At 31.1% G+C, this 16030-nt stretch overlaps 1 protein-coding gene across 1 annotated transcript in view; it reads left to right on the top strand.

Annotated features, from left to right (window-relative positions):
• Mid1 overlaps nt 1–16030 on the top strand; it is a 154199-nt gene that overhangs the window by 59341 nt on the left and 78828 nt on the right. Inside the window, exon 2 of the mRNA XM_014433540.2 lies at nt 2802–3082. Coding sequence (XP_014289026.1) covers nt 2876–3082 — 207 coding nt within the window. The 5' untranslated portion in view covers nt 2802–2875. The remainder of the gene's footprint in view (nt 1–2801; nt 3083–16030) is intronic.

Below are 16030 nucleotides of genomic sequence, written 5' to 3'. Positions count from 1 at the left end.
TATATATAACCCTTATTGCCATCAGTTAATTACCCAAAATTGAAAAAGTTTGGAATGTTCGTTTAGAGCGTTCGATAGTTCGACATATTCTCATTTTTATTTTTCAATTAATTAAAAAAAAATAAACTTTCATATTACATGTACTTATTTTTATTTTTTTTTTTCAAAGGAACGAAACCTATACATCTTCTTATCTCTTTCATTTCAATCTTCTGGGCTACCTGTCCATTATCTGGCCCACTTACAAATTTTAATATTTGTAGATGTTAGATCTTATCAACCTTTACATGTAGCTTGTTACTATACTTACGTTATTCATAATTATATTACACACATTCTATATTGAATGCAATAACAATATGAATATTAAAAAAAAACCAATGTTTGTATGTATTTACATTTGTACGTAATCACCTCAACTATTTAATTTCTTACATCCTCCTTTTAAGAGATTTTTAATGAGTACTAACTTATGTAAAAACATTAGTCCTAAAATTGATATTTTTGAACTATAACATTTCATAAAGTGTATTATTTATGATATTGCTTCAACTTTTAACTATACCAATTTTTTTAGATGGGTTAGATAATGGGCAACCTGTACGAAACATGGTCCAGAAGATTGAAATAAAGGAAAAAATAAGTAATAAGGGTTTATTTTCTTTAAAAGAAAATAATTACAAAAAATTATAAATCCTTAGAGCTACGGATTTTCAAACTATGATCAAAATATGATATTTTGTAAAAATGAATTTACTAAAATCTATTTGATATTATACCGAAACGAGACATAAAACGAGGTATTATTTATAACTAAAACAATATCAAAGAGACATATAGTATAATATAAGCCCCGAGGACATAGGCTATATATGTCCAGTAGAGTGGGGCCTCCGAGCAAGCTGATGGGATCGATTTGAAGAGAAGGGTGCCCCTAATGACACCATCGCCAGGTGTTCGCGGCTCTTCTCTTATTGTACCATTTTTATCCCTCTCTCCCTCTCTCACTCACTCTCTCATACCTACATTTACTAACGCTCCTCGCTCTTTCATGCCTAGGATCTATCCCTCTCTCTCCCCCTTTTTTATACATAAAAAAGCGGTCTTCGGAAAAATTCTTCCAAAAAATAACATACCGTAACTCTGAGCTACTCTGGCCCATGAGTCCTTCTCTGTAACAAAAAAGGGAGAAATAGAAAAATCAAACCATTATTCAAGCCAGCGATACTACCAAGCAAGTAACCATCTACACCGAGCGGGTCTAGGTACGAACTCGTGATTTTTGGACCTCTCAGACATTCAACTGTACAAACTAGACTTTCAGGTTTAGTGCAGTGTCCTTCATTCACACTTCCCACGACTATTTAGTAATTTAGTCGATTCTCGCCCAGTCTCTGCGCGTCTGATACATGTATTACCAGAAATCGGAAAGTCTTAGATAATATACCATATTTGAATTAATATGCTTAGGAACAGTTGACAATGGATATTATAATTAGCAATAGTGTCCATGTAGTAGTAGTAATCTCATTGGAGTAAAGGCAGTCACGAATTGTCCGCTGATCTCTATCGGTTTTCTCCAAGCTTTCATTTCTCTCCATGGCCGTAGCAACTCGTTAACCTCCCTCATCTCCTATTTCGCTTATTCCAGGTATCTATTCTCTTTAGCATTTTCAGGCTTCCTTAGGGTGTGACTTATCAACTTCCATTACCTTGGCTTGGCCATAGGCTTGAGGTTAGACCTCTGTCTCATTTCTTTATTGGAAATAATTTCAGGCCAAATATTCTCCTTAAGCATGTATGAACAAATACTTGAAGTTTTCCCATATTTCTTTTAGTGATCCTCCAAGTTTCAGAAGAATACAGCAATACTGAGAGTTTCTTTAATTTATTAATTTTATTTGCCTCCAGTCCAACTTCATCCCGTTCATTTTCATGCACACATACTGTCAGGTTGTGTGATATCGTTTAACATTACACCACTTAGTCCCCCTCGTCGTAAGATACTCACGCGTATGCATTATACTACCAACATTATACTAAGGCTAATACCTTTTCTAGTAAACTGCCGATGTGTCACTGGGCAATAAATTTGGTTCTACAATTCTCAGCTAAATATTCTGCCATTTTTTATGCGCCTTTTATCTTTTTATTTTTGTAAAAAAAAAATTAAAAAAATTCCTATGAATTTTCACAGAATACTCTGTGACGGTGAACCACAAAAAAACTTTACCTCTAAAACTTTCCAATGTTTTTAAATATATTAGCATTTCAACTACAAATGAGTTTAGTGAAAAGGTGGTTTTTATAGCCTTCAGAGCAGAGTCTGAGTGTTTACAAATTTTTGTCTGCTTATTATCTATCTTTAATTTAAATATTTCACGATTTATATTTGTTTTAAACAGGAATAATTTCATATCTAGAGAGAAGCTCTTATTCTTCAGATATTATTTAACTAGACGAAAGCTCCGTTGTCTTTGCGCAATATGTCCCTTATATGTCACACTCGTTCTTGCATCCTGACTTATCCAGATAGGATTATCTTGCCCCTACTACAACATATCTCCGACTTAGCAGTTTGTCCTTATTTTCTTAATTTCACCTCTGTTTTAGAACAGATCCACCTTCGGCAATCAATGAACACGCCATAGGTTTCTTCCCCTAAATCCGTTGACGATTTTGATGCAGACTGTCACCCAACCCAATAAGTTACCTACCCGCTTTCTAACTCCTTCACAATTATGTATTTAAGAGTTATAATCCCAAATGAAAATAAGTAACGCATTTTGTTTTCTTTGCAGGATTCAGCAGAAATGCCGGAGTCGGGGCTTAGGCTTGAAGCGGGTGGTATTATCACGGCAGCCCGGGCTGGACCATGCCATATAGTCGTACCCTCGCTCCAGTCCTGCTCTGGCTCTATTTCATGCTGACATCCGCGGACAATCAGACCTGCCCCCCCTGGCTCCAGCCTCACGGTCAGGAGGACACTGTCAGCAGAATCGTGGAACAGTTCACGCAGATCCTGGTCCGTTTCGACTGCCCCCAACCCTACTCTGTTAAATTCCAGTGCCATCAGTGCAAGGTAAGTACCTTCATAATATCATTAAATAATATTGATAAAAGATTACTTTGATGTTTTAATCAATGATACGAGGTGATTCCAAGCAGTCGACCTTATTTTGGAGAAAACTTCTAATGTTCCGATAACTTGAAATATAGAATGCTTATATCTATCAGATCGAAATCTTTCTCTGTTAACTAATCATTCAGACAAAACAATTCTCGTTAAGAAGTTTTGGGATATTCATCAGATCCAAACCTGGTGACATAAATTTATTTTCATTAAACTCCCTTATGTTGTACCTTCAGCCTCTTAAAGTTCGAATCCATATCAGGTTCTAAATGATCTGATCACCACATAGTTATTACTGAGTAGGAATACTAAGGATGAAAAATAGGTATTCCAAATATTATAATAATATTTATTATTTAAAAATGAAATCTTATATAAATAAGGTATAGACTCAATTGTAAATATCAATACTTATTTTCCAATATAATATTGGATATAGTTACAAAAAAACACGCTATACACTTTCTGGTTATAGCAAGATCAAACATAACCAAAAATGTAGCGACTTTACCTATATAATATGAATATCTAAAATTTAAATAGCATATAATATGGCTTTGTTGTCTTTCATGTTTCATCTTTAAACCTCTTAATGTACTTTATATTCATATATTATAGTTTATAATTCTCTAACTAAACTGTATATGCTAAGTTTAAACATTATATAATTTGTTTTTATTTACTGGTACGAAGAAACAATCTTTTTAATAAAACCAATCGTCGTATTATTCTTTAGGAGATAAAAAAAGAGAATTACTGTCTCCGTATATAACACCAACAAAGATTTATATTTGTTCTAATCTGCGTACTATTATTGGGCCCAATGGTCAACTTTTTAATGCCATCTTCGAAACCAACAGTGAAAAATAAATCCGCTAAATTTAGCCTAAATACTTTCTGCCGGAAAACTCTGTGAGCAGTGAGAGCAGAACATTACGCTTTTTATATCCTCCTCCAAGACGACTTTTATTTATATCCTTAACTTTTTATTTTATAAAATTTATTTTTTCACATTTATTATGATGATCTCAGTGAAACTCTATAGCCTAAGAAAATAAAAAAGCTATAGGAAATAAAAAAGTTAATGGCTTTTAAGAATGGATGGTTCAAGGTGGAGGTTCTACGAGACCTAAAAAAAAAAAGAATGATTAATGTTTCGGTTGAAACAGAAAGTGAAGGGAAAAAAGTTCCAAAATATTTAAAACAAAAACGTAAATCGAACTCATGGATTCTCTATGAATATTTTTTTTTAAATATAATCTATAAATCTAACTTACACAATGGTTGTATTTAACAACTACGCATTAAAAAAAGAAAAACATGAGTTAATAATAAATAAATAATATATATATTATTAACTAATGTGTTAATAAATAAAGATACAGTGATAATACAACAACATCGATAAATATTTTTTAGCTCAAAGTAACCTCTAATTTATTTTCAACAAATAGAACCAATATTTCCTGTCGCCGCATATTGTGGTGAGAAAACACAAATAATTACAAAAAAATATAAACTTGTGTCATTCCTGTAGAGCTTTTTTTTAACATGAGAATAAAGCAGATTCATTATACATCCTGATTAAACTAAACCGTTTTTTTTATTTTTCGTCTAAAAATTAAAACCAAAAATTAAGCCTCTTAAATTGGGCTAAAAATCTGGCGGTCGAACGTGATTCTGACCAAATCACCTCCTAGCACAACCTTTGGTCTAGTAACAGTACTTCCTTACAAAGTACCCTTCATGGATTATAGTGGTATAGATTTTAAAAGATAAATATTCCTAAATATAAGAAATAGTGGTAATTTTTACGGTATTACAGTAGGTAACAGGTAATGTAACAAAATGTAATATCAGGTTGTGAACAATAAAACTCAGGGATAGTTCCTCAAGCCTACAAGACTGTTCTACCTGGCAAAATGGTTGTCTCTAAGGGGCCGAACCCATACAATTCTTATGATCTTTTTAAATAATGATAATTTTTATGATAACTTTTTGCACCATTCATTTATTTACTTAGGACAGGTAGGGCTTTAGAACAGTTATGTTTCATAAGATCTAATTTAGAAAAACTTTACAATATTAAATAATAATAATCAATTTATATGAATCAGTAACTGTTAAATCCGAGGAAACTAAATTTAAATTATTTCATTCATTTATCCAATTAATTTATGTTAAGCAACTAAAAATATACTTAAAACTATAGGAAGTAGAAGTATATAATATACTTCTTAAACTTTAATAAGTTATATCACGACTAATCAAATAAACAATTTCTTTATTCTATATAGTTTTTAATATGTTTATTATGTATTTAATAAAAATGTGATATACGATTTATTATTGTATATACTATTAATAAACTCTAAATAAGCATTTACTAAATACACTACGGTAGTTTTATTAGATATTTATAAAATAACAAATTAAATTAAATATATAACCTATTCGATTATTTAAGCCAAATTGAACATAAAACTTAAGCTTTATTAAAATGCATTTCAAAATTTTAATTTACTTACTGTCATAAATTTGAGTTAGTAAAAAATAAATAAATAAATTAAATCTGTACCGCAATAGCCCAGGAAGGGTCAGGGTGAAGTAGTTAGGAAATTCCGTTACTAGACCAACGATTGTGCAAGGAGGTGATTTGGCTAGAACAACGCATAACCGGCATATGTTTAGCCAATCAAGGGTTACCTACTTAATGAGGCTTTATGGACCTCGCAGGACTCCTGAACCCACAGGGCTGACTCACGGAGATTTTTTTACCAAATCTACAACTAGTACCATACGCTACAATAAAAAATTATATTTTCTAATAATGAAGGAATTAAATTTAATACTGATAATCAATTTTGTAATAATGATTTCCTAACATATCAATTCTACATTGGAATTTCTAATAATTATTTTATTGAAAAGAATGGCCTTTTTTATTTTTTATTTTTATTACCAAATTGAATTATTAATAATAATAAAATAGAATTAATTCAGGTTATGAATCACTGAGGGTATAAAGTATAAGGAACAAGTTACCACATGATTTCGAGATATATTTAAATATTAATCGAAAAGACTTATGAACTACACATTAAGTACACTTTTTTAAATATAAAATAATAACAAAAGCAGATTCTATATCTATATATATTTCACATTTTTATAACTTTTCAACCTATTCGATTGGCCATTTTCAAACATCTTCACTCCAGTCAACATGTAAAAATATGTTTTCAAACCTATAACTCCCAGAAGTGATGAAATTCTGCCTATCCACTTTTTATTTGCTGAGGTAATTGTTCTAGGAGCCTATTATATAAAAAATACATAATTTGATGTTTAAGAAAAGATTTATTTTTAAGGTATTTAAGAAAAATAACATTCTCTTTAATAATAAAAAGTTGATTCCACTAAAAAAACAAACAATGTACGTAAAGTGGTTTATAATAGAGACAATTTTATTTAAAAATAAATTAAACATGTTTACTAAATGTATAAATGGCATATTTTTTTTGTAATATCTTCCACCCACCTAGTTTCGATTTAACACAAAATTCATTTATAAACGTGATCTTCCAATACAAGCCCTGCTGTGATAAATATGCTGTGACCGATCCCGGAATCCCCAGATCCGAGAACCTGGCGAAGAAATGGTTATTTCGAGGGAAGGCGCCGTAACAGCTCGAGTGCACGTGGCGACGTCACGTTATTGCACCTCACCCTCACATTGCAAGGACCTACCGGCCTCTGCACTGCCAGATTCCCGATCAGTCTTTTCCAAACATTAATTTATTGTAATATCACCATGTCTAAAAGATGATGTTTTATCTCATTATAAACTAATAATAGAACGATAATAACTAATTTCACCATCTGACCTTTATGTTAGGATAGTGTTTTATGATTAGAGAAGAGTGGAAGATTACAAAATACTTTATAAGTGATTAGAACTTGTAAATAAAAAGGTACTCTTCCTATTGTCAATTATTAATTTTACATCATTAATAAACAATTACAACGTTTCAGTTGTTCTTAATTATTATATTTTTCCTAGAGAGTTGCGGGATACTAAATACCCTTATTCAGCTACTAAAATTTAATATATTTTTTTAAATTAATATTTCCAATGTGGCTCTTACCCCTGTAGAACAGATTCCTTATCTTGGACTACACCCTGACAAACGACTGACCTGGAATCCTCTCACAAGACTGAAAAGACAGAAAACTGCACGAAGATTCCGACTATTACAGCACTTGCTAGACAAACGGTCTAACCTTCTAACTCATTACAAAAGACTGATCTACATGATAATAATAAAGCCCATCTGGACATACGAAGTTGAGCTTTGGGGCTCCACTAAACCTTCGAATCCCTCTCGTATCCAATCCTTACAATCCAAAATCCTTCGTAAAACCCTCAATGCTCCTTATTTTGTTACTAATAAAACCATCCATAAAGACCTAAATGTTCCTTATATAACCGATCTAGCCCGAACCCGATATCATTTCTTTCATTATAAACTCCCTAACCACCCAAACCCACTACCTTGCTTCCTCTTCCATCCCTGGGAATCCTCCAAGGGGCATGAAAAGAAGATGTTCTCGTGACCTTATATTGTAAAATGTTTTTAGAGTTTTACTACTGGGTAGTTTCTCTCCATGCTGTATCATATCATTATCATTATGTCATTATGATCAAATTTGTTGTTGTATTTTTTATACAGTTGTATTGATATTTACAAATAAATAGATAAATAAAAAAAATAATAATAATTAATATTTCCAAAATAGCATACAATCAATAAATTTTATTTCTAAATAATGATAGAAAAACAGTCAATTGAACAAAAATTTATTTTAACATTATTTTGTTTACTTACCTAATTTCCCTCAGTACTACAGGATGAAACACATTTTTTTAAATACATAAAAAAAATTAATTTTATTACTCTAACGATTAAGATTTGTCAATGAGTAGAATAGAACGGATCAAAGCTCAAAGTTTAATAGGAGACAGGAATGGGAGTAGAATCAAACATAACAATGCCTAATGATAACGATTATGAACTTAATCCAAAATGTCTTAATTAGTGACTTACACCACTCATTTACAACGATTAATGTATAAGTTATGTGAATATTTTTTCTTCTTTTTCTTTATTATTATTATTAAGTTGCAAGTTGCTTAACCAATATTTCAATTTCTTCCTATAAATTCTTAGCTATACCTAAAGTTTTAGTTATCTAATTATTTATAATATTAGTTAATTAGGCCAGATTTTTTAACTTTTGTTATTCTTAAAAGACCGTCCCAGAATAAAGTTTTTATATTCTATTCTGTTCTATACTGATACTGTATTTGTCCAAAATTGTTAGCCCAACCAACATTATATTTACCGTAATATTCCCATTAGCTCAGCTTCCTCTGTTATTAAAAGTTCTCATTGTATTGTAAAGTTTTCCAGGGGAAGTTTTATCGTATACCCGAGGTTGAGGAGCACGCCCAACTTTTCCGCAACCATACTGGCTACTTTGCAGTTACTTTCTACCGAGAATAACAAGTATTTGGTTAGCGTATCCTTTTCCCCTGTTTTATTAAGTATCAGCAAAAAAGAAAATTTAACAAGACTACTAACACTCCACTGTCCGATGGAAAATTTGTCGTCTATCCAATCAAGTCGACTTTAAATCATTTATAGTTTAAATAAATAAAGATTACATTATGGCCGTATATATATATATAAAGGAATAAAATAATTAAAATAAAATGACCAGAACATAAAACTAGTTTTCGCAATAAAATGGCAAATACTTAAGACTACATTACAAATATGGAGAAAAATATATTTCATAAGCTCTTTATAAAATGTAAAGTCTCAAATAGGCAATATTTTTATTGGCAGAGATAAGAAAATTTTTATCAACAGCTTTAAAACTAATATAAATTTTTTTCCAAATAAATACTAAATTAGAGATAGTATGCCTTCGTAAATTTATGTTTTCATTAATAAAATATATATTTAACTCTGTTAAATTCTATATTAATATGACTCGCATATTAAAAAATGTTTAGGATACACAAGAAGACAACGGTGCAGATTAGATTCCCGCATGAGAACAGGGAGTGCCTACTCTGATAATCTTCAAGGGCTGTACGACTCCGATGCCATCTATAGGACAAAGGATATATTATTAACATTATCTTACCCAAAAATTATCTTTTTTTGGCCTCGTACAAGGGTTTAAGCAAAATTTGTTGATCGGAGCATCTTTGAACAACTCTGATTGAAACATTGGTTAGCAAGATGCCATGTAGGTCGTGCTAAATGTTCTGTGTGGTCAGCTTAGCTCAAAAACGAAAAGATGTTGGATTCCAACATAGGGTATTACTGCAATGTTTACTTACCGAAATCGCTAAAATATATTTTATCATCGATTTTACATTTTTGTTCCATTTTTCAAAAAAGGGTACTTAAAATTTTCATTTAACTCTTTAAACCGATAAGTATGCACTAAGATTAGCTAAGTGTTATCCTCATGGAAATAGTTTGACAGAGCTTAATTCCGAATTTTCAAAGTACCATTCTCTAAAGAAGATTTAATTTTGTTTCAATTTGAAATAACGCACCATCTCTTATTGTTAATAATAATGAAGCATAGATAATTATCCAAATAATTATGAAAAGATTTCGATAAAAGTAGAGATGTTTGTTCCAGTTTGAAAACAAATTTTCCGAAAAAAGAGTAGTAATATACACCGTTGGAAAGCCAAATAGTTTAGAATATTAACATCTAACATATACCACCACAGAAAGCAATCGAGAATAATGAAAAACTCATAATTAAACATAGTTTGAATGTTTTCGCTTTTACCCGGTAATTATGATAATAGTGAGTTTTTACTGTCATATAGGAAAGAATTTTTTTCAGCTTAAAAAAAAAATATGGTTTCTGAAAATTACTTAATATGTATATCACACTATTTTTTTTTTATTGTAAGGCTGATGCAAGTTTCCAATTTCATTATTCACATCGTGATTTCAGTAAAGAATTCAGCCGTAAACTTCACCAGAGGGTCTATGGTACAGAGCCAACCCTTATCCTGGCAAAAAGTAAGCCTACATCATAAATTATTTCGTATTAATTAGCCTCTAAAGCAGGCAAAGTTTAACCAAATATTACTTTCAAGTTTATTTAGGGCAAGTTCGTTACTCAATATGAGCATGAAGAAACATGAAATATTAATATCACTCAACTTGAGCCACATTTTACCCATTTATTTTTCATCCATTGGAATACTATTTTTTCATTAAAAAAATTATAGTGAAGACCAAAACAATTTAGGTAACTAAGATAAAATAATTAATTTATTTATCTTTTTTTATGTATAGTATTATATTCTTGCATATACATTCAGACATTAGTAATAGAGCTAATATAGCTAGTAATAGAGTTAACAGATTCACATCATATTTGAATGCAAAAGTTTTTTTAAGAAATCTATACTTATAAAACACATAAACCCCCCTCGAACAGTTTTGTACTCAGCTATCCACTTTATGAGGCTGGATGGACCCCACTGGCCTCCCGAACAGACCAGGTTGACTCAGGGCTACAGTAACAGAATTAATAATTATCTATCATAGCCGGATTCGAACCCGGGGTCGATCTATCATAATATTGGAATACCTAAAACAAAGTTCGTATATCTTTTAGACTTTATAGCATTATCAGGACAGGAGATGTACTCGTAGGTTTTTTGATGGAACTGACTCCTGAAAGGACGGGTTTTGACATGTTTGTTCCTTTTTAATATCTTTCTGGAATAATAAAAGTCTAGAAAAATCGAAGCGCAAAAAAATTATTTTTTCGGCCGCCATCTTAATTTTTATTTTCAAAATCATTAACACAATCTTGTGTCGTGATTAAATCTTAATAAATTTAAAGAAAACTCTGAATAATATTATATTGGTTTTAAAACAATATATAAGAAATAAGACCTGAAAAAAAGTTGTAGAAGATTTCGGAAATTTCAGTTAGACACATTTAATTTTTCCCGCCATCTTTCGGCATCACGGCGGATTCATATGCACCAAATTGGTTAAAATCTAGTATATATGAAATTTTTCAGATTGTGAAAATTGAATTTTTATATATTTTCTTGCGTACTTTAATAACCAAGAACATTCCTACGAAACATAAGTTGGGTCCTGAAATCTAAAGCCAAGGAACCGTTTGTAGATTGCTCATGCGAATTAGGCGCGGTTCAAACCTCATTCTAAGACCTCTACAACGTTGGTTGCCATGAGATGCTCAGCCAATTTTTATATTTAATGGTTCAAAATGTTTAATTAGATAGTATGAATGTTTAGACAAAAAGTCGTCCTTAAGATCCTGAAAATGATTATTTAAAATATTTTCAGTCAGTCTGTTCGTGCTTAAATAACAATATTTTGAACTAAAGACTTAACCATAGATTTCATTGCTCAAATTACACAGTTATAATATATAGGGAATGTTGAGAACAAATCGTGGTCAAAATATTGAAAAAATATGTTTATTATCTTCGCTTCTGAGATGCATGTTGTTTTAAAAAAAAAAAGAAAAAAAAAAATATATCCAATTCTATCTATGCTCTAATTATTCAAACAGCGGTTTGCACATAAATCGGTTGATCCACAAAAAAAGCAATGAAATTTCAGTGGGTACAATTCAGGGTTAACATAAGTTTACAGATAGCTGAATTATAATTGTAAAAGTGATTTGATACATTCCAATAGAGCAACGTAATTACTTATTATGTAAACTGTTACTTAAACACAGCCATTATAAAGTACGCAGTTTGTGTGTTGAACAGATTTTTTTCATATTATATTGTTTATGCGAATGAGCATGATAATGATGACATTTTTCAAATGAATAAAAGAGAAGAAGGAAACATAAAATGCAAGAGTTCACGAAAGTGTAAACCAATATATTCTAAAAATAAAATTTAATTTAATCATTGACGATTAACCATTAAAAATCACATAACAACACTTAAAACTTAACGTGGTATGTACACGTTTGTGTGTGTGTGATAGAGTCGTTTAACTCCTATTTCCTATTCTTGTTAGTAATGCTGTATTACATCATATCAAAGCTTAAGGTATATTACCTCTTTAGTCCATTAAATTTAAAGCAAACTTCCCATTCATTACAAAAAATTAGTATACACTACAATAATCAGACCAATTTGGATATATGGAATTGAGCTCTGGGGCTCCACCAAACCATCAAATTCTTCCCGCATCCAATCGTTACAATCCAAAATCCTACGTAAAATCCTTGATGCTCTTTATTACGTCACAAATAAACTCATTCATAAAGACCTTAACATCCCATTCGTTGCAGATTTGACCCAAAACAGATATGCGTCTTTTTATTCCAAACTCCTTAACCATCCTAACACATTAATTCTTAATCTTTCATCCTTAACAATCCCTGATAATCCTCCGAGGCGTCTGAAAAGAAGATGGCCACGGGACCTTCTAGTTTAAATTAATGTTTGAAGTACCACCAATGGTTGGTTCCTTCCCAAGATTTTCAAGTGTATATGAAACATACTACATATTTACCTGTTGTATTATTTTGTACCGTTGTAAATTACTAAATAAAAAAAAAAAAATTAAAGCCATACGATTTTCATAGTTTGAAAATCAACACAATGCTCCTTTGCTTGAATAATGACACATCTAACACAATTTTTTTTTAATTTTGCGTTTGAGTTATTCCATAGGTTGCCAGGTAGACTGGAGTTAATTTGTAATAACTTTAACTAGCTTCAGTAAAAAAGTTAGTTCAGTTCACGCTTCTATTTTTGGAGTACTTTTAATTATAAATAAGAATAAGAATAATTCTGTTTGGAAAGCAAGTAAAGAGGATACATCATTCCAAAGATTTTTAGTTTTATAGGATACCTATGTCATTTTTTTCTATCACGGGATTCAAAAATTCTTTCTAGATATCTCTAGAATGCTGTACGGATTTTTTTATCAAGTTTTATAAAGATTAGTTCGGACATTCCAGGCATTACAGCTAAAGTGAAAATGTTTCAAAATAACTTGTCTCCAAAGATATTTTTTATAAAAGTTAAAAAATAAAATAAAATATTAAGTAAATCCATACCAAAATAATTCGATCATTAATTTTATTGTAAATAAAACCATTTAGAAATATAATTTTATAATTAGTATATTACTGAACTAAACACTTCCAAATTAATACAAAAATTTTTAAAAGCCTTCTTTAGTATATCTCAGTATAAAATCAATTCCATTGAATTTAGAAATTTCTATTTTTTCGTGCATTATAACTATTTAAATCTTGAAAGCATAACGTCATTTTCAAAATCCATAATTCGCAACATACCGGTTATATTACAAATGGTTACGCTCCTTTGGGAAAGTAGCACTTCATGAGAGCTGTGCCTAATGCTTGGCGAGGGATCCATATGGCCCTGGATCGTAGTGGGCGGAGATGCAGATGGAGTGGGAGGCGACCTTTGCCCTTTGCACCTTTCATTCACCTCTGCCCCTTGCATTTATCAATCATCAAGCCCCTTACGGCTCTGTTTCTTGCAACACTATTGTTCTCTTGCAATGGATCATGAATAGTCCCAAATTATGCCAGTCCTATACTCTCAGCTACCTTCAAAGTTTCTCAACGCTACATTCCCATGAATGAACTTTTAAAAGTATATCTTATTCATAAAAGTAATTTATGCGTAAAAAGATAAGATTTTTCTTTCTTATAAAAAAAGGGTGTGCGTATCACACAACTTTTTTCTACGACCCTGAAAGGCGAAAATTGTAAGCAATAAATTTCTATTTTTTTTGCATTCTAGTTCTGTTGCATTAAAAATTCGTTTCTTATTCTATTTCTGTTGCAATAAAAAATCGAATATTAGGGCCTCTTGAGGTGCGAATAATGAATATTGACTTTAGCAGTTCAACAAAATATAACTAAGCCTTATGTACACTTGTGAATGCGATCAAGAGAGATCAAACACCGGTTTATCAGTCTCTAGACTGCTGTATCTATTTCTCTATTTTTTTTCTTTTAGTTAGTTATCAAATTCTGCCATAATTCGTGTTTTAACATTTATATTATTGTTAAGAATGCGAAATATTAATTATTTAAAAAAAAATTATAATGGTAGAATTGCGGCAGATTTTTTGAAAATTCGTCATTTAAGACTAGTTAAAGTATTTCAATGAGCATGAGACCCTGCTGATAAAAAAGATCATTTAGTTGTATATTAGTATAACTAGAGTTATCAAAATCGCCCGAGCCATTTTTGAGAAAAAAAAAATAAAGTGTAAAATCGATAACATTTTTTTTAATAATTTATTTATTGTTATTTACAACTTAAAAATATATACAAAGTAAATTTGCTGTTAGTGATAAAATACTTGATACAAACATGCGGTGAATCTACCCATTGATAACCTTTCTAGAGGAGAATATCTCGAGGCCATCTTCTTTTCAGACTTCTCTTCTTTTCAGATAGGCCTATGAGGATTATTAGATAATGAACGAAAAGCCAGGATAGAAGGAAGTGGGTTTGCGTGGTTGGAAAGTGTATCATGGTTAGGAAGCTTATAATGGAAGGACTGGTATCTGATTCTGGCCAAATCGCCAACACATGGAACATTAAGGTCCTGATTGATGACTTGATTTGTTACAAGGTGAGCATTAAGGATTTCGGACTGTAAGGATTGGATTCGGGAGGAATTCGATGGTTTAGTGGAGCCCCAAAGCCCAACTCCGTATGTCCAGATAGGCATTTTTACAGTCATGTAGATCAGTCTTTTGTAATGGATTGGAAGTTTAGACCGTTTGTCTAGTAAGTGATGTTGAAGTTGGAATTGACGAGCAGTTTCCTGTCTTATTAGTCTTGAATGAGAATTCCATGTCAGTCCTTTGTCCATATGTAATTTATAACATAAAGTGATACTTCAGGTTGGTCGCTTTTGACGAAAAAGGTGTTATAATATTGCAGTCATACACCAGCCTAAATTATGTAATTTTAATTTTGTACGTCTTTTAGTTTTTGAGCTACGCTGTTTACTCACACACATAATTAGTTTTTTGGATGCAAAATGTTTATTTCAGTCAAAAACAATCTGTCGAAAGTTTTCGCGATCACAATATTTCCACTAACTAATTATAAGCGGAAGTAATATTAAAAAAAACTAATAAAATAAAATCTCATAGAGATTCTTTTTTTGCATAACTGATCAACTCACTAATCAACTGATTAAGGCTATCAAACTCAGTCTATTAGAGAGTAGACTAAATAAAATAAATGACCTAAAAGTATGTTTACACGGTGCAAGAAGTCTTCTAGGAGTATTACCTTACCACTTACGTCTTCCACTTCCAACGTCTGGTCGTACAAGTATACATACAATCACCCGAAAACTAATCGCAAATGTAAGTTTAGTTTGGCAGAAACTTAAAAACTGATTAAATTATATCAAGTTCCTTTTTAGCCTTATGTGAAGGTGCGACTGTCCAGAGTATGAGGGGAATGTAAGAGTTAATTAAGGCCAAGTTGAAGTGCATTCTAACGGGCCTATTAATTTGTTATTATTTACTCAATTAAAAATTGGCCTGTCCACAACCTGTCATTTTTTAACTCACTTCTAATAGTTTCGATACCAAAATGTTTTTATAAAAGAGTAATTAATAACTGAAATCGAAGAACAAATTTTAAATATTCACTTTTTATTTAATGTTTTCATAATTTATTCTACTTAATTGACAACGCTAGGAGAAATTGAAATTGATAAAAAATACATTTTGTTGCTTAATATAATGTTCAGGTCAAATGTTCAGGACGTA

Source organism: Halyomorpha halys, unplaced genomic scaffold (genome assembly GCF_000696795.3).
Source record: "Halyomorpha halys isolate HHAL.00 unplaced genomic scaffold, Hhal_1.1 Scaffold1220.1, whole genome shotgun sequence".
Lineage (NCBI taxonomy): Eukaryota > Metazoa > Arthropoda > Insecta > Hemiptera > Pentatomidae > Halyomorpha > Halyomorpha halys.
Note: the sequence above shows the minus strand (reverse complement) of the source record. Positions and strands in the feature narration are given on the sequence as shown.